Genomic DNA, 18,541 nt, shown 5'->3' on the forward strand with positions numbered 1-18,541 from the left:
AGTGACTTCTTTAGGCCATGAACCCCGTCCCTCCACCCCCCATATTGGGAAAGTGACACCTTCCTCCATCCTCCTGCCCCTCCCACTCTCTCAGAAAGGGAAATTTACATTTTATCAGAATGTGGCTGCTTCCCTATGCCTCTATGCCCTTGGGGCTGGGCAAAGGGGGCGTTGTCTGGTCAGGCCTCCTGGGAGTGTTCAGCTCTCTTGACTGGGAAACCCTGTCTGTCTGCTTCTCCCAGGCCAAGGATGGTGAACAGAAGGTCCAGGCTTCAGAATGCTAAGGGCCCCTCCGGCTCAGTCACCTTGGCACGAAGCCACCCGGATGTGGTGGGTGGCGAACAGGATGGGGCGGAGAGTCCTGGCCGTTCTGGGACACCGACTGGATGGGCCACTTTCGCGGGAATCCCGCAAACCGCTCGCTCAGAAACGAGGTGCGGTCAATGGGAGCAGATTTGGTTTCTTGCTATTTGGGAGAAGCAGAATGCTTCAATGTCGGGACAAGGACCCCCGAAAGAACGAGGATTATAAACGAAGTCTCACTAGAAACCCGAGTGCCCTGATCTCATTCACTAATGCCTTCCCTCTGCTTCTCCACAGCTTTCCGCGAATGGTCTTCCGCTAAGCTGCTTCTGTCCTGTGCCCACATCTTGGGGAACAGAAGCTTTGACAGCTGGGTTCTAGACTGTTCTCTGCTTCTTTCAGCTCGGGAGCACTCTCTACGCCCTCCTCTGGGCCTTTGTTTCCTCATCTGCGAAATGGGCCCAGGGTTGGAGAAGAGGGCTGGAAAAGCCCTCGGAGCTCGGACAAAGCCAGATCCAGCGTTCACACGGCTCCCCACGGCCGCCCCCTCCCCATCTTAACTCCACCCCTACCGAGCAGCTTCTCCCCCTTGCCGGCCGCTAGGGGTCACTGCCTCCCTTTGTCAGCGACCGGGGAGGGCATCCCGCCCTCCGGCCCTCTCCACGACCGAAAGGCGACTCGAGGGGCATCTCGCTAGCGAAGCGGCCTGAGCGGGACCCCACGGCCACGCTCGCAGTCGCAGCTGCCTGGGGTTGGGAGGTGTAGGCGCGCTGGCGGAGGCCGGGCCAGGGTTGGGCCGGGCGCGTGGGAGCCAGGAGGGGGTTAACGCTAACCCCTCCCCCCGGGCTGACATCACGGGAGAGCGGGTGAGAGGCTGGATCGGCGAGTGAGAGAAAGAGAGGGAGAGCAGCAAGCGCGGCTCGCCTCGACTCCCAGGCAGCTCCACATTGTTGCGGATCGCCCGCACCGGGCGCAGCGACAGCGGTGGGGACCCGTGGCGCACTCGGCTCGCTCCCATCGCTCCTCCAAGACCACTCGGCCCGGAGCCTCGAGGGCAGCTGGCCGCCGAAGCCGCACACCACCGCCTGGGCCCCGAGCCCTCTGCACCGCCCGGCCACCCTCGGAGAACGGCCGGCCATGGACGCCTGCAAGTTGGAGCCGAGCGGGAGGGTGTGAGCGCGCCCAGGGCCGGGAGCCTGCGCTGCGCTAGCCGGGCAGCCGGGCGCGCCGGGGGTGGGTCCCTCTCCCCAGCCCCGCTCTGCGTGGAAGGAGAGGGCGGGGACCGGGGCAAGGAGGAGAGCGGAGGAGGCGAAGGGGGCATGACTCGTGCAACTTGCGGCGGGCATCTGCCGAGGCTCTGAGCCGGCGGCAGCCCGGGCCCGGATTGCGGCCGCGCGGATCCCACCCAGCCCATCCCGCCCCGGCCGACGGCTGCGGCTGACCTGGATCCTCCGAGCGCCAACCGGCCGCCAGCGATCCGCCCTCGTCTTCCAGGCTGGTTTCTGGAGCGCGAGGAGCGCCCTCCTGGCCGCCCCTTTCGCGGGACCCCCGCCCTCCGATGGCTCGGATGGGGCTTGCGGGCGCCGCTGGACGCTGGTGGGGACTCGCTCTCGGTTTGGCCGCCTTCTTCTTCCCAGGTAAGGCGATCGCCTTTGCCTCCCTCCATACCCTCCACTTAACCAGAGCCTCCCCGGGACTGGGAGCTGGATGACGGGCACGACTGGGTTGTAGAGAGCGAATGGAGCCAGAAAAGTTGGGTCACGCTTGGATTGGGGGGGGGGGTGGCAACCGTGGAGAAAGGGGTTGAGGAGCCGAACAGCCTGCCCTGCAGGGAAGCAATCGGATGCACGTCTCAATGTAGCAAGAAAGCACTTTCTCCGCTCAGTTCTTCACAAAAATAATAATATGTAATAGGGTTCTATTTATTTAATAACCAGTTCTCAGCTCGAGAAGCAGTTTGGAAACACTGAGTGTTACATAAATGCAAAATAATCACCGTAATCACCGGCTCGGGGTATGAGACAACAGCCCCAGGGGGAGGGCGTCAGTCTCCGAGCTGGTGGGCTGTGGGTTTGGAGGGTTGCAGGGGGCTTCGTTTCTTTTGGCGGCCTCTTGTCAGACGGTTTCGGGCTCGCGGGGGCCCCCTCTTGCCCCACATCGCCCCACAGCGGGCGCTTGGAGCCGCTTCTGCGGCACAGGCAGCCTCTTGCTCACCTGCGGTTCCTTTTCTGGAGGGTGAGGCCGGGCCGCCTGGGGATCGCAAACTCCCGGCCTTGCGCGGGACTGGGCTCCGCCTTGGAACTACACTTCTAAAGCGGAGGGCTCTCCCAGGAGGAAGCTCCATGGGCTTCATGCCAGCCAGGTGGCCGTATGACCCACTTTCCCGAGAGGCCCCGAGGGTGTCCCGCAAGTCTTTCCTCGAGGTGTGAGCTGCCGGCAGAAGAGGGGTTAACTCCGCGCCCGACCCTGGGGTGGCCCGTGGTGGCCCATTCTGACGAATGGGGTGGGGGCGGAGGTTGGGACCGGCCCAGGCATATTGTGCTGGGGAATTAACTGGAAAATGCGTTTAGGAGGCAAATCCTACCGAGTCCCCTCGCCTGGATTTAACCCCTTGTGTCCCTGGGGAAGCAACTGGGCTGCCAGCAGGACACTAATTTGGGTCAAGGTGGGGGAAGTATCTGTCTAGCCACCCCCCCATACAAACCTGAGATGAGCCCTAGTCCTAGCAAGATGGGGTGTTGGCGGGGGAGCTAGGGGAAGCTTGACTGTAGCTGGTGGTCGTCAACTCGGGGTGGCAGGATTAAGAATATAGGATTCCCAGCCACTGTGGTTCTTCAGGCTTGCCGGGCAGTTTGTTAGGAAGAGGGTAGCCTGACTGTCCAGGTGTGGCTTGGATGCACTCCTGGAAGACAAGAGCCTGGCCTCATTTACTTCTTTTACTGCCTTCTTCTGCCAGCCAGATCGCTGCTGGGACACTGCACCTCTCCATCAGTGGTGGATGCCAGGAAAGCAATTTGGGAAAGCAGGGACATTGGCCAGTGTAGAGTGCTCCTCTCTTGGGTGTCCCAGGAGGGGACATTCCATGTCACTGTCCACAGGAGCATGCTGAACCCTCCACCAGTGTGGCCTGGGTGGGAGTGAGAGGTCTTCACCCACGTTCTCACTGATGGTGTCTAGTGCAGTACACACAGAAACTCAGCCTCTAGAATTTACCTGGTCAGCATAGGTTGGGCTTCAGAGAACCTTTTAAATCCCTAACCCTTCCCAGAACCCAGAGCAAGGAGAACTTGCCAAGATCCCAGAGCCCGAAAGATTCATAGCACACTAGGGGTTAACCTAATCCCGGGATGGACAAAGGGCCAGAGGATTTGAGGAAGGAAGCTCACCCCTTTCTATTTGTTGCTGTATTTCCCTTTTTTTTTTTTTTTTTTTTGGTTGAAGCACATTTAATTTCCATTCTTGGGGGTTAGAGGCTCTGCCCACACAACAACAGGGAGACAGGGAGGTGACACTCACCTGGCTCAAAGCAGATGCTCCCCCACCAAAAATCTAACTCCGGGCTAGGATGCCCAGAATAGAATCACAGCCAAGAGATATTTAATAAGTGTTCTGCCACTGATTGTGACCGGTGGATGGGTGCAGCTGAGGCAACCAAAGTTCCTGGACTCACCTAGCTCCTAGATGGAGCCTGCTTCTCTTCTTGCTTTCTGAGGTCCGCTGTGACAGAAAGCAGGTGGGTATGGCTACACTCAGTCTGCTCTTCGGACTGAGAAAGCTAGGATGCCCATTTGGCTACCCATGCCCACTGTACACTCCCTTGTGCACTCCCTCTGTCTTCCTCAGCTTCTGTCTGTTCCTGCCTTTCCCTGGGGATTTGCCAGTCTGCTGCTCTTTCCTGGGTTCTCCTGGGCTGTGACAGAGAGCACTGTGGAAGTGGAGAGGAAGGAGCCCCCAGTATGTGTATGACTCCTGACTTCACAACACAGCCGACCTGGCTCTTGAAGTGTACACAGAGAAGTATGATTTTATATGGCAGACAGTACAGGTAAGGTAGGAAGGGCCCAGGAGCTTTGTCTTTGTTTCCTGAGATGACAGGCTCCTTCCAGGGTGCTCACTTAGAGGAGTGGGTCAGTGTTACTTACAGAGGGTTGGAAAACAGAAGAGGAAGGAGTAGAGAAGTTGCCTGGGAAGTAGGTGTCCCACCTATACCACACCCTCTCTAATTGGCTTCCCCACACCTTTGGTCTAGAAAGAAAACCCACACCCTAGGTGTCAAGCTCGCCATGCAAAGACCTGTCAGGCCACAGCATTCATTCCCTTTAGGCTGTCTGTGCACAACGCTTGTTCCTGGTGCTTTCCTTTGAAGCCCCCAGAGCCAAGCTGTTGGGTGCTTTTCTTCTTGCCTGTTTTTCAAAGTCTATAGTGGACTTGGATTTACTGGGCTGGGCATTATAGCAGAATCCATTCTCCTGGCCTGGGCTTGCAGTGTAAAACACAGCAGTCTCCAAGCCTATCTCCACAAGGCTGCGTGAGGCAGCCTTGTGGAGAGCATCTGAGTCAGATTCAAGGCCTAACCCTGAAGGCTGGAGGAAGGCTCAACACTGCAGAGCTTGGACCCAGCAGGCCTGGCCCAGTGGCCTACAAGGTTTCTGAACCTGGACTAGTACAAATATGGGCCATGTAGCCAGTGGTTCCCTAAAGCAAGGTGGAACTAATTGTAGGCTGCCAGTTCCTTCCTCGGCCACTTGGCTCTGCACAATGAGTCCACCTGGGCAATCGCCTGGGCTGCCTGGCCTGTGGGCTCAGTTGCAGGCTGCCAGCATGGATGTGCCCACAGCTGAGCCAGTGGGCTGGTATGGAGGGCCAGAGGGTCGGCTCCCATTGCTGCATCTATGATGCTGCCATTGTTCAGCAGCTGACTAATGTTCATTGTTCAGCACAAATAGAAAACACCCAAGGGAGGTGTGACTATAACTTCTACTCTTCTGATTGTATCTTTCCTGGTTAACTTGGCAAACTGAAAACCTTCCAGCTGAGGAAGGGGCAGAGAGGTGTCTGCATCACCTGTTGGGCTTTTGTTTTGTTTTAACTTTGAACATTAGCCAACACTCCAGGTAAGAATGGACAGTAGCCAGCTGTGGGACTTGAGCTAACACTCTGACAGGTTTGCCTTTGGTCCAGAGTGGGCGTATATAAGCATGTGTATGTTACAAGCACAGATCTATCTGCAAGGGCTAGAATTAGGGACTATCTATATTCATATTTGCAATCACCATGGAACTGGAGCTGTAAGTACCAATTGCATGTTCACATATAACTGATTTTTTTAATGGCACTCAGATGGGTTGCATGGGTGGTTTTAAGCCTTAACAATACCTGTGTCTATGTCAGTGACTTGAGGGTGACTTTGAGAAGAGACCCAAAATTTGGTCTTATCTAGCACGCTCCAAGAAAAGCTTGCTGGGTCCCAGTCCTTTGGGATATAGGAAGCCTTGGTGCTGCTTTCTTGCTCCTCTGTCCTTGGCTTTCCACTAAATCCTTGCAGGAAGGAGCACAAGACCTTGACAACACCTGGAAAGGCTTCCCTCTCTTGTCAGCCTTCTGTTGTCTCCTCGACTGGAGCTGTAATGGGCCTGGCCCATAGACTCTCAAGATCCTGAAATGTCTAGAAGGGGCTGAGGGACATAGGTTTCAGGTCCTCCTTAGGCACCTTTGTTTCCTGCATGGGCACTTAGGAAAAGAAATTTTTGGGAGTTAAGTACCATGCTGTCCCTTTTAAAAGATCATTGAATGAGATCTTTGGTCCCCACAAGAAGCCTGCAGAGCCAGATGGGTGGCCAGGTTAGCAGCATGAATGTACCTGGTAGAATCCTAGGCTTTGGCAGCCAAAGGAGAGAGCCCACTTGTTAGAAAAGGAGGTGGCAATGAGGGACAAGGAATAAGGAAACAGCGGTCTCCAGGGCTTAGCCTCCTCGCCCAAGCCTAGCAGGCAAGTATTCCCCTGAGCTGCCAATCCCACTCCATGGAGAGCAAGCCTGCAGAGCCAACAGCAGATGTGCTGGCTGGGGCAGGAGGTAACTTAAGATCTGAACCAGATCAACTTGCAGAGGGAATGCCCTAAGCTGGAGATAACACCCCTGTATCCAGTTAACCCTTTAAGCTCCAAGTGCCTGATGGAGCTGGAAGAAGAGGAAAAGGAAGAAATATGAGATAAGACATCAGACATGCTAACAGAACCTTGATCCTTCCACAAGTAGAGGTGAACCCAGTGTAACAGAGAGATCCAAGACAGATCCAGGAATTTTGTGATAGCAGAGTGTAGGGTCTTGAGAGCAATAGGTAGGTAATCTTTTTCCTGGGAAATGCAGAAGGGGAAGTTATAGGGTTTTGTTCTTCAGGGGTAGGGCATGGGAGCTGTGCTTTTCTCAGACTCTCAGGAGAGGGCAGAGAAGCAGATCACCTAGCTATCCTTCTCCTGTAACCAGGTGTTCACCCCATCTTGGTAGCCCAACCTAGTAAAACTGGCTAAGCTAGGTTGGAATCCCAGCTCTACTGATGACTAGTTGAGAAACCTTAGCAGAGTTGCTGCATGAGCCTCAGTTTTCCTATCTGCAAAATGGAACTCTGCTGATAGGATGTCCAAGATTTCAAGATGAAGTGGAGAATGACTGAAAAGTACTGAGCTCACAGCTAGCATGTGATAACACGAAGTAATGGGGAGCCCAGGTTCTCTCCCATGTCTTTCCTCTGCATGTCCCTGCCCCTCTGGGTTGCTCATTGGGCATTATCATCTTTATGCTCCTTCGAGAAGGCCACTCAGCTGCCTGCTCACTGCTAGCCTCGCTGCCCTTTTCTCCTAAGGGAGAAAGTCCCTGCCCCTATTTGGACATGATGTTGCAGCCACCTGGGAGCTGCTAGGATGGTGGGAGGACTCAGGTGGCCTGACTGGCTGAAGGTACCTGCCCAGGCCAGTCCTGTGGAGGCCGAGTACTACACAGGCAGCAGGTGCTGGGCAGCCTTTGTTTTATAGCATGTTGCCCAGGGCTCTCCAGGCACCAGCTTCACTCCCTGGCTGCAGCCCAGCTGGGGCGCCATTGCCCATCTGGAGTGCTTGCAGAGGCAGCAGCCCAGGACTGGAAGGGAGAGCCTGCTATTCTCTGCCCCTGCTTTTCTTCAAACTTCTACATTTGAGGAGAGGGGAGGTAACAGTTCTTGGTGAGGTGGTAGAGACCAGGTAAAGAGAGTCCTTCCAGGTCTCCTGTTGCAAATTGAACACTTCCACTAAATTGTCATGAAAATAATGCAGATGGAAGCTTCTCCACTCAGAGCTTCAGCTAGAATTCACAAGAGTTGTGTTAGAATTAACATTGTTCCCTTTTACAGACAAGGAAAGTGAATCTTAGTTTGATGACTTGTTGCCTGTCCCATGCTAGTGTGCCCAAATTAGACACTGGGCTTCCTAAGGTAAATCCAGTAGAGCAGAAAGAAGAAACAAGCTAGAATGGGCACACAGAAGGGGTTGAGCCAGGTCACCATTGTGTCCATGATATAGTCACTGGCTTTGTCAGCTACCAACAGCTTCCACCTTCCTGCCCTACCACAGCAGGTATGGCAGCCCCTGGAGGAGGTAAGGGGTAAGTGGAAAACATAGAGACGAGTGCTTCTGGAGAGGACCACAGAGGCCAGGTTGGCACAGGGTATGCCTAACAGTGGAGCAGTAAAGGAGAGGGAGACAGTGAGCATCCTCCCCTGGAAATGTGGGCTGAGACAAGGGCAGGGCCCTGGGGTGTGAGCATGGAACCCCAGGGCATGGGCATGCCAGGACAGGGTGTGGGCTTGATTCAGGCAAAAAGCAGGAGCCCAGAAAGCATCAAGAAGTGGATAGAGCACCCAAGAGGGGCTTGGGAGTACAGTTTGGCACTTTGAGTCAACTTCCCTGCCCGGGCAACCCCAGCCACCTCCAGCCTGCACAGACCCCAAATCACTCCCAGTTTATGAGGAGTCTCATTGCCCAGCCACAGACAATAAAACCCGCCTGACCACTCTAGCCCAAATCTCATTAGAGGACATTAGTTCCACTGGCTCGTGGCTCCTTTGGGACCCAGCCGCAGGCGTGGTCCAGGAAGCAAAATGGGCCATTGGCCATGGGCATAAGAATGTCCCCTTGAGAGATTGAGGTCAATCAATGGGCTTAAATGGATGCAGGCCATTCCTCCAAAGTCCTGGAATGCATGCATGCACCTCAAAGCTGGAAACCAGCCTGAAGGGGAGAAGAACCAGCTCCCTCCCTGAGCTGTTCTCTGAAAGGAGACGACCAAAGGCTCCTCCCATCATCATCCCATGGATAAGGGCTCTTAGGGACCAGGACAGCATACCAACCCCACATGCAACTGGAGCAGAGATACAACCCAGAGTCCCCATTGGCCTTGGACTGTCTTGACCTGTCTTTCCATCCAAAAGGCAGAGGATACAGACCTAGAGACCCTGTGGCAAAAGCATTTTTCCCATCTCTAACTAGAGTTTTACCTAAGACTGAAAGAGAGAGTCAGCTGATACTTAGAACCACCTAGTAGCCTTGGCAGGGCTTCCTGTCCCACTTCCTCACTGGAATTGGGTACCTTGACCAGAATCCACCTTGTAGTTCTGTCCCCCAAGACAGGGCTATCTGTTTCTTAGCAGGCTCTAGTGCCCACAAACAGCCAGCCTTCTTCTGCTTGTACCCTGTATTCCTATGTTATACTTCTCACCTGAAACCCAGCCTACCAGACCACCAACATGGCTCCATAGATGTCACAATGAAAAACAAACAAGATCCTCTTGGTGCTTTAGGCTTATTGGGAAAATGCAGGCCAGACACAAATAACTGGTGTGAATACACTCAGGCTCCTGGGTCTGCCCTGCTCCCATAAGAGGGTCATGCAGGGTAGTCCACACTTTGGCAGGTGAGCTGGTAGGGCCGCCAGATGAGTCAGGGGAGATGGAAACATGATCTGTTTGTATAGACATAGTCAACGCTGCACTGAGGGAAGGGGGCAAGGGGCCATTAATGGCTCTAGGGCCCCTGTGAGACCTGTCAAGCCACTTCTGCTATAAGTGACACTGGGATGGAGAGCTGGTTCCCTTCTCTGCCTCTGAGCCATACCTGGTGTCACCCCCTCCCAGTCAGCTACTAAGATGACTGTTAGAAAAGGAGCCTCAGGGCCAAGCCGGTGCTACAGACACTTCTATGGGCTCTGATGACAGCATGTCCTTGGCTCCTGGCTTGCATCTGGCCCTAATTCCTGGCTCCAGTGTCCCCACACTCCCAGGATACGCCTGAGACGGACACTTTTAAGCCCAGGAGCATATGATGGTTGCTCCCTCCCTGCAATCTCTCACTCCCCTCACCTGCACATGGCACACTCCTCAGTTCATGCCAAGGGTTTTTCCACCCCAGTGTCTTTGCACATGCTACTCCTGTACCTTAGCCACTATTTCCCTTAAAGACTAAGTCTGAACACTAAATTTGAGCTCATAGCATCACAAAGCCTTCATGGTCTGTCCTCTTGCCTTCTCTCATCTTGAACCCTGCCTGTACCTCATTGGTTATTTGAACCTGGGATTTGTCTTCTTCGCAAAGCCAAGAGTACCTCTTGGTTGGTTTTCCTGTGACCTCACACAGAGCCAGCCCCATAATTGGCTAGGAATGCTGCTGCTTGGCTAGATAGGTACATAAAAATGATGGTGAAAACAAACTTGTATTCAGAGATCTTGGGTGCCAGACACTGTTGGTAGCATCATTTAATAACTTAATGACCGCCACAAGTCGCGTGGAATGTTCATGGTAGATGTGGTGTACCTATTTTTATGTATGGAAGGATGAGGCCCAGACAGGTTAGGTGATTTGCCTGTGGTCACTCAGCTGATGAGTGGCAGAGCGAGAGTTTAGGTCTAGGAGTTGAACCCAATGTCCATGATGGCTTCCACTTGGCTGAGCCACTTCTCTTCCAGGGCATCATGGGCAAATGGTAGAGGAGCCTGTGTGCTAAGCCTGGAAGGCTCACAAGACGGTACGTTAAGAGTGTTCCAACTCCTATGCTCCAGTGCTTACATCTGTGTCCCTTTGAGGATTTGCACATAGCCTGGTTGTGTGCTTTCATGGCCTGGGAGCATTGCATCTTCAAGAATCCTCGTGCTGTTTCTGTGGTGTCCTTTAGCTACATTAGTAGTTTTAGAAGTGCAATCAGTATGTTCCTGGACCATCCTGTCCCTTCCTTCTCATGTCCCTACCCCTCCTCGACCTCAGGGAGTGTTCATTGGCTGTGCTGGAATGGAATAGATATCATGTTATCATTTGTTCATCCCTGAGTCTGCACATTACCGGTGTCATTGTGGGAGCCTCCCACCATGCTCCGTGCAGACCTAAGAAGCAGAGCAGTGACTTCTCTCAGGGAACGTCCCAACAGGTATCAAGGTTCCTGGGCTGGCCACAGATCATGGCTGGGTCCAGAGGTCATCCTAGGCTTCTGGAAGGTTATATATCTTGCTGTCTCCTAGGGATCCCAAAAGATGGAAAGGGAGGGGCCTCTGCAGGGGTGGATTTTGGGTGTTCACCTGTGTAGGAAGCTTTGATCTCTTGGGATGAAAGGACCAGTGCTTCCTCTGCCCCAGGGAGGCTAGGATCCAGGAGCTGGAGTGGAGACAGTGCATCCCCCAGGGCCTGGGATCCTCAGCCATGCAGCAGGGTGCAGCAGAGTAAAGAGTTGGAGAAGATGCCTAGCAGAGACAAGCTTGGAAGTAGAAAACTGAAACCTTTCCCTGTGTTGTGGCTTGGGACTAACTATGGCCTCTGCACAGGACATGAACATACTGCCCTCTCAGGGTCACCCGCAGCTAGAGCTTTTCTCTGGCACCCATGACCCTGCAGGTCACCCAGTGGACTCTGGCCTCACAGCTCCACTGGCTTAATTAGGAAGTTAGCTGTGCTGAAACAGTCATCTGATCAGCTTCGAAGCCAAAGAGAAATTCCTCCCAGACCCTCAGATTGTCCATGCTCCATTAGCTTGAATCACAATGTGGCCCCTGTGGCCCAGACATCAGCTGGAGCCATCCCAGACTGGGATCTACTTGAAAGCCCCTAAAAGAAGCAGACTTAGGACCTTCTTGGATCCTCCCCCAAACCCAGGGATTTCTAGGTGATCACAAAAGCCCCCACCCACCCACCCAGGAGGGTTTGCATCTATGGTGGCTGTGTTCTACAGCCTCTCTGGGGGGTCTCAGTTGGAGCGCAGGCAGGGGCAGACATCTCCCAAGTATAAATAAGATACTGACGGAGCAACCACACCGTGCACGAGATGATTTTATTATTACTGCCCACCACCCCCCCGCCCTGAAGCATCGCCATCTCATTGGCCTAGATTGCTGCATCTCTCAGAATGATGGATGGGCCTTCTCTCCCTTCCTAGGCAAGGCAGCAGCCCTGCTACCCAGATACCTCCTACACAGCCCCTTCCTAAATTTATTCTTTGTGTCTGTGGTGCCCAGAGAGTCATCAGTGTCCTGAACCAGCTGAGCACTGATTATCTCCGATGGCTTGATGGATGGGCCTTTAGGGGAACTTAGGTGACAGACCCTACTCCCCTGCTCCCTCCTCTGTCCTGCCAAGCACCCTTCCCAGCCCTCCCAGGAGGCAGATAATGGGCCTGGGTCTGTGTTGAAGAGAAGCAGGGGCGATAAAGGAGGGGAGGCAGTGACAATCCTTGGCGCCCACCTCACAGTGCTGTGGCCGCAGGGATAGCTGGGAAGTCTCCATATCCACCCCGCCCCAAGCTGTGCATGGAAGCATCATTCCCAGGCATTGTTTCTTATCCTGTCCGCCCCCTATCACTTCATTACCCCATCCCCTCAGCATTGTAGACACAGTTTGTGCTGTGGTAATGATTAATAATCTGCATGGTTTATGTGTGTTCTTCATCAGTATTTTTACGTCCTCTGTGGATGTACTAGGGAGGTTTAGGACTGTGTGTATGTGTGCACAAATGAGGTCACATGCGTTCTGTGTGTGTGTCTGCTCCTGATTAGATGCTCACATTTTCATGGAGAGGGTGCTCTCGCCAAGCTCCTGGTGTTGGTTCAGAGTCTGCGTCCTGGAGGTGAGAGGTAGCCAGAGATGCTGATTCCCCTAGCCAAGATCTGCTCTGCCCCCAGGGCCACGTAGACACACTCGAAGGTCACTTACAAAATTGTTTTGTCTATAGGATCAGTAACAACTTGATTCACTATTTTTCTTCTCAACATTGAACCCACAAGTTATTCTTGTCTCAAGATTTTATGAGTGACCTATGTTGGCCTGTGGATCGATGCCATATGACCTCTAAATGTAGGTTCCCTTAACTGTTAAGTTTAGGTGGAGGGTTTGACAGAGGAAGTAACTGGAAGCTGATAGAGAGCCTGTCATACCATGGGCCATCATTAGCTCATCACCTGAGGACCCTAAGTGTAGAGAAGGAAGGTTCAGTCTCCAAAGCCCCTCCTAGCAGCAGTAACCCACCATACAGTCAAGATATTCTTTCCTCCAGGCTAGGGGCAGAGATGTGACCTTAGAGGTGGCTCTTTGGAGCCAGTTGGTCTCCTTTCTTAAGAAGTTGGGAGCCAGGGTTAAAAGAGAACGGCTCAAGAGTCTTCTACATTCTCCTGACCACCTTTAGGCAAGCGTGGTGGGCACATTCCTACATTTCCTTGGAGATGGCAGCCAGGGACACAGCAGCAAACAAAATGTCCTTCCTAGCAGAGGATGGCATCAGCCCTCTGCCCTCTGTCCTCTGTCTCACATACAGCATGTGACACCTCAGGTCAGTTGTCTTTTAAGTGAGAATGCCCACACACAGATGCCTGGAAGACAGTGTCGACAGAGTGTTGCAGCCTGGTGGGTCATGTCAACACTGATCTCCCTGAATCTTCCCTGTGTAGAACTCAAGGACAGCTGGGCTAGACCGGGTACTGTGTTCTCCTTCGCCCTTCAAGGAGAGCCCCTGCTTGCCCACCGGATCTAGGACTAGAGAGAGCCTCCCAGTAGAGCCACAGCTTAAGGAGTTTCCCTGCCCTGTAGGAGAGGGCAGAGCAGGTTGGTCAAAATCCTGGAATCTCAGCATTGGAGGCAAAAATCAAATAAAGTGCCACCACATTAACATCCTGAACCCCCTTCCCAAACCCCTACCAGTTTGTAGAGCTTCCAGCTTCAGTGTGAACCTCTCTGGGGACAGGGAGCTCTCCACCCTCCTTGGAAGCCCTACATTCCCCATGCAGCTATGCCGAGATCTGTGTCCTGACCCACCAGCTCCATCGATGACCCTTGGAATTGCCTGGGGCACATCAGATGCCCTTGTGATCATCTGCTCAGAGAGGCCTGAAGCCATTGCTCTGCCTCCCAGGTACTTTGGTGGCCCAGGGTCACACATCTTGCTATCACCATCAATGGTGCAGTCTTTGAGAACAAACTGTCTGGATATAGCAGCCCCAAACTGAGCCCAGTACATCAGAAGTAGACTGAGCAGCCTGGGATTTGGGCCTCAAATCTCAACTGACTGAGAGATCTAAGTGGAGATGGAGTGGGCAGGCTGGCTTCACACCTCCCGCCATCCTTACCCCCATCCTCTAGCCTGGCCCTCACCCCTTCCCACCCCTGTTTTCTTTTGGATTAACTATAAATTGCAGTGAAAGATCGGCTTATCTCCAGTGGGAATTAAGGAATTAAGTTAGTGATGGGGAAAGGGGGATGGTGGAGCAAGCATATTGCAGAGGATCAGAGTGTGTTAGGCGGCCCTGAGGTGGCTGGGGGCAGTCAGAGTGGTGGGGCAGAACCCTTTCTGCCTGCACCTGTTACCCAGGAGGTTGGGGGAGGAGGATGTAACTTGGGCTTGGGCTCCAGGCTTTCTGTGCCCTCCTAAGGACCAAATTCCTGACTGCTTCGGTGAGTGTGGTGACCCCATGGGAAAGGGTATCACAGTGGTTACCGCAGGTGGAGTGATCTCCTATCAGCCTCTCTGTTTTCTGGTGTTTCATGACCCAGTACAACAATTCTGTGGCATGTCATAGCATAGGAAGGGCCAGCCCCAGCATGTGGCAGGGTGGGGCACTCCACTTTTTGGCCCTAAGACACTGAAGCAAATTCTGCAGGCGCAAGTTGGGGCAGGGGTAGGTCTGACAGAGCTGTCCTGGCTCTGAAACGACTCCAGGTGGGCCTCGCTGCCTGTCTCAGGGTCCTTACAGGATATCTAGAGTTACACTGAGACCCACAAGGCCATCGGCCTCCCAGCTCCCCAAAGCGAAAGTTGAAGGACCTCTACTTGCAGGGTCACTCTCTGAATGCCAAGTGAGAGGTGAGGGGTCACCCAGGATCTACTTCACTGCCCCCACCCAGCTCCTGCTTCCCTGAGGCTGGCAGCACCGTGTAGAGCCCATACCCCAGTCTACTCACTGCTGCCTGCCACCCTTCCATTAGAGACAATGTCTGACGATGCTTCCCTCCTCTCCTTCAGACCCCTAGCCTGGCCCAAGCCTGAGTCTGAGCTAACAGCATCCAACCAAGCCAGCCATGGGGTGGGGGTGGGGGTGGGGTTGAAAATGAAAACTGGACAGAGCTGAGGCCCTCCCTGTTCGCTCAAATAAGCTGGGGAACTGTCCCAAACAACTGTCAATCCTCGGTGTGGGGGTCATTGGGTAGTAGCAGCCATCAGGGCACCGGAAGATAAGATCCAGACCAGAAGTAGCCTGAGCTGGCAGGGTTGGGGGAGGGGGTGGGGGTTGTTCAACTCTGACGACAGAGGAAGCCCCAGCCTAAAGGTCCAGGCATTTGAGTTAATCTTTGGCAACTCTGGTTAATAAATCAGGGCAGTTTTGTCCCCAAATTTCAGCTCCCAATCCTAGAGGTCTTTCTGGCTATGTCCAGGTCCCAGAAAAAAAGCCCCACCTGCCTGGTTCTGCCCCCCCCCACCTTCCCAAGAGCCTCCCATCATGCCCCATCCCCCAGCTGGTCTCAGGCACCCAGAATCAGCCTGTTGTGTAATCTCCAAGAGAGATTAGTGACCTGCCTTCCCTGCCCTCCCCCCACGGGCTGTGGATATCCCTAGATACTTCCTGCTGGGAGAGCAGACCACCCATAGAGGGTCTCCAGGTGCCCTAGTGAGCAGGGCCGCCATTGTATGTGGGCCTTTTCCTCAGCCCTATAGCACCTGTGAGAGGACTGAGCCAATGGATTTTCCGTTCTCTCCAGGCAGCTCCCTTGTGCCCCATACCGTGTGTCAAAAAGAAATGCTTTAAGCAATTAGAAACATGATTAGAGACTGTATTCAGCTGGTACATGTTGGGGGGGGCACCTGAGACCAGTTACACCAGGTCCTGCCATTTAGGGTAAAAAGAGGAGGGAGTCACACGTTCTGGGGTTCTAGCATTTTCTTCGTCTGACTGCTGGAGCATGTACTGGTTGGAGGTTGGCCAGGTTTCCCTCCCCTGACTTATGATCTTGGGTATAATCCTGTCCTGATGGCCATTAGAACAGTTTCCCCACCTGGTTTTACAAGCCTGTTATCAGGGGACAAAGTGGCAGAAAGGGAAGCAAGAGAAAGGCCAGAGTTGAAGCCAGGATACTAGAGTTGGCTCTCCTCATTCTTTGCATACACAAAGTGGTGGGCTATCCTCAAAACAGGCGGGGTTCCTGGCTCCTTGGAGATGTCAGAACTGCTTGAGTGGCTTAAGTATGCAGAGGCTGGGATGGAGACACAAAGAGCTTGCCTTCATGAGGGTGGGTCCCAGATGCTTGTCTAGGACAGTGAGCTTGACACTGAGCTCTGAAAGCTTAGGAACAGACCAGAATGGAAGACCTATGTCTTCCGGGGCTTGTAGATGGAAGTAGGCATGGAGCCTTGGGAGGCCCTAGAGAAGGGGGAAGGCTAAGGAGAAACCCTCCACCTCTTATTTCAGCCTGACCTGTGTGTAGTTCTGCGCCCCAAGATCTTCACTCATCTCTCCCCCTCTACAGCCCACCCTGGACTCTTCCCATTTGTGCCATTGGAATCCTCAGTCTGTACCCTGTCTTTTACCCTTTCCCCTGTGCCACTGTAAGACCTGGCACTGTCATCTTTAGGACATCTCTGAGCTTAGTCCTGTTATTTTTCTCCAGTGTCTTTCCCAATCCCTGAGCAGCCACTCACCACTGGCAGAATAAAGAGAAGTTTGAGCATATCCTGGTCTCACTCTGAAGTCCTCATGGCCTCTGCATTGCCGCCTACCTCAGTTCCTGCTCCATGATGTAGGCCATGCCTTTCAGCCTTAACAGTGCTCACTTGGAGCCAGACATGCTTTGATGAGGCCACTTTGTACACTGTAGCTTGTTTAGCAATTTCCCTGGCCCTACTCACTAGAGGCCAGTAGCATCCACTCCTTTACTTCCCGTGTACTATGACACTAGATGTCTTCAAGCCAGGCATGGTGGTACATGCCTGTAATCCCAGAACTTGGGGGAGAGGGAGCAGAGGCCATAAGATCATTGTGGGTTTGAGGCCAGCCTAGGCTACCTTGCCTCAGACAAACAAACAAAACCAAAAGAGAACAAACCACCAAAACATTGCTGCAGTTCCCCCCAAGCAGCATATTAAGCATTACTGGTCTAGCCTTCTACTGCAGCCAGACTTGTTTTTCCGAAGCTACCTCCCATACTGTTACCTGGGCCTAAAGTGAACCACTCCAACTCCTGTACCTGGACCTTACTTCCTACTGATGGATGAGCCTTGAGCACATCTGCCTGTGAGACACCCAGTTTGCACAGTGACTTTCTCTTCTCCCTCCCTCTAGACCCTTAGCTCCTTAAGGCAGGCCTTCACACAGCCCAGCTCAGAGCCTTGTAAGCAGCAGGTGCCTCATGAATGTATGATAACGTGATGGGAGCCAGCTGGCTCCGGAGCACCCCCTTTCTGTGCCGCTCTTGGCACCCTTTCTCACCCTGTAGCCAAGAGAGATCTTCAGATGCTCCGTTTTTCCTGACACCTCTATACCCACTTGCTTTTTTCACAGCAAACAAAATCATCTTTTTTTTTCCCATTTGCTAAGTACTGGGGCACTGTGGTTGTGTGTGCGAAGCTGTGTGTGGCTGGGTGGCTTTGTAGGCGGGAACCAAGTGGTGGCATGTGTCTGTGTGTCGGATATTGGTGTTTTCGGAGAAGCCATTTGTGCCAGGCCTTATCTAGGGGTCTTCTCTCCCACTAATTGCTCTATACACCAATTCTACTCAAATGAATTTGTTCCCCTGCAAGCTACGTTCTTTCCCGGCTTTGTTCTGGCCATCTTTTCCATTTGGAGAGCCCTGCCTCACTACCTGGCGAGCTCCTACTCACCCTTCAAAGCCCTGTGCATCCTCTGCATATGTCCTTTCATCTCCAGGCGCCTTCCCCAAATTAATCATTTCTTTCCTCTGTGGCCACAGCACTTTGTGAACAGTCTCACCGAAGCAGTGCTCATGTTATTAGTTCATCTGTCCTGTGTCTTTGAGGCCAGGGACTATATCCAATCACAGGTGTATGTTTATATTCCTATTTGCAAGCTTTTGATAAGAGTCTTCCAAGATGTTAATTAAATAAATGGGAATAAATTGCTTATTTTGTTTCCAAAGCATTTTCTTTGTACCGTGTTAAAAGTGTGTCTCTGTAATGACTTTGCTTAACCTTTCTGCACTGCTCCTGCGTGCTTCTGTTCATGTAGATGTGTTTTGGTGCACAAGTGTGCTTGGATATATGTGCGTGCACGTATGCATGTGCCTCCGTGTGATGCTCTGAATTTAAAGGTAAATCCCCCAGTGCTGTTCCCCACAGCTGACATTTCCTCAACCTCCTTGCCCCACATCTCTACGAACTGAAGGTATGAGGGCAGGAGTATCTGGCAGTGAGACTTTCTGCCCAAGTCTCCTGTCCATCCTAGGGGAGCCCTGGGTATGTGCAAGATGGGTTGGGGGGCAGAGCCCTTCATGGCCCCATTAGATCACACCCCCTTTCCTATCTATCTCTGCCCTGTTTAATTGGAATTTGGCTAGTGGAGACCATCTGTTCTATTCCATCCTGTTTCCATGACAACCAAGTGGCTTGAGACTGAGGTTTGTGGTGAGAGAAGTGGCCTGGGGGATGCTGGGAAAAAATAGCTAAGTCCTCCCCCTCAACCTGCTCTGTCTTGTCCCTTGGTCTTTGCCATAACTCGAGTGACATAAGAACCACCC

General features: G+C 53.1%; 1 protein-coding gene across 1 annotated transcript in view; it reads left to right on the forward strand.

The window, feature by feature from the left end:
* The first annotated feature begins 1,861 nt into the window (after positions 1-1,861).
* Nectin1 (nectin cell adhesion molecule 1) overlaps positions 1,862-18,541 on the forward strand; it is a 93,366-nt gene continuing 76,686 nt past the window's right edge. The window contains exon 1 of the mRNA XM_035444207.1: positions 1,862-1,940. Within this exon, the coding sequence (XP_035300098.1) occupies positions 1,862-1,940 (79 nt within the window). The remainder of the gene's footprint in view (positions 1,941-18,541) is intronic.

Source organism: Cricetulus griseus, chromosome 4 (assembly GCF_003668045.3).
Source record: "Cricetulus griseus strain 17A/GY chromosome 4, alternate assembly CriGri-PICRH-1.0, whole genome shotgun sequence".
Taxonomy (NCBI): Eukaryota; Metazoa; Chordata; class Mammalia; order Rodentia; family Cricetidae; genus Cricetulus; species Cricetulus griseus.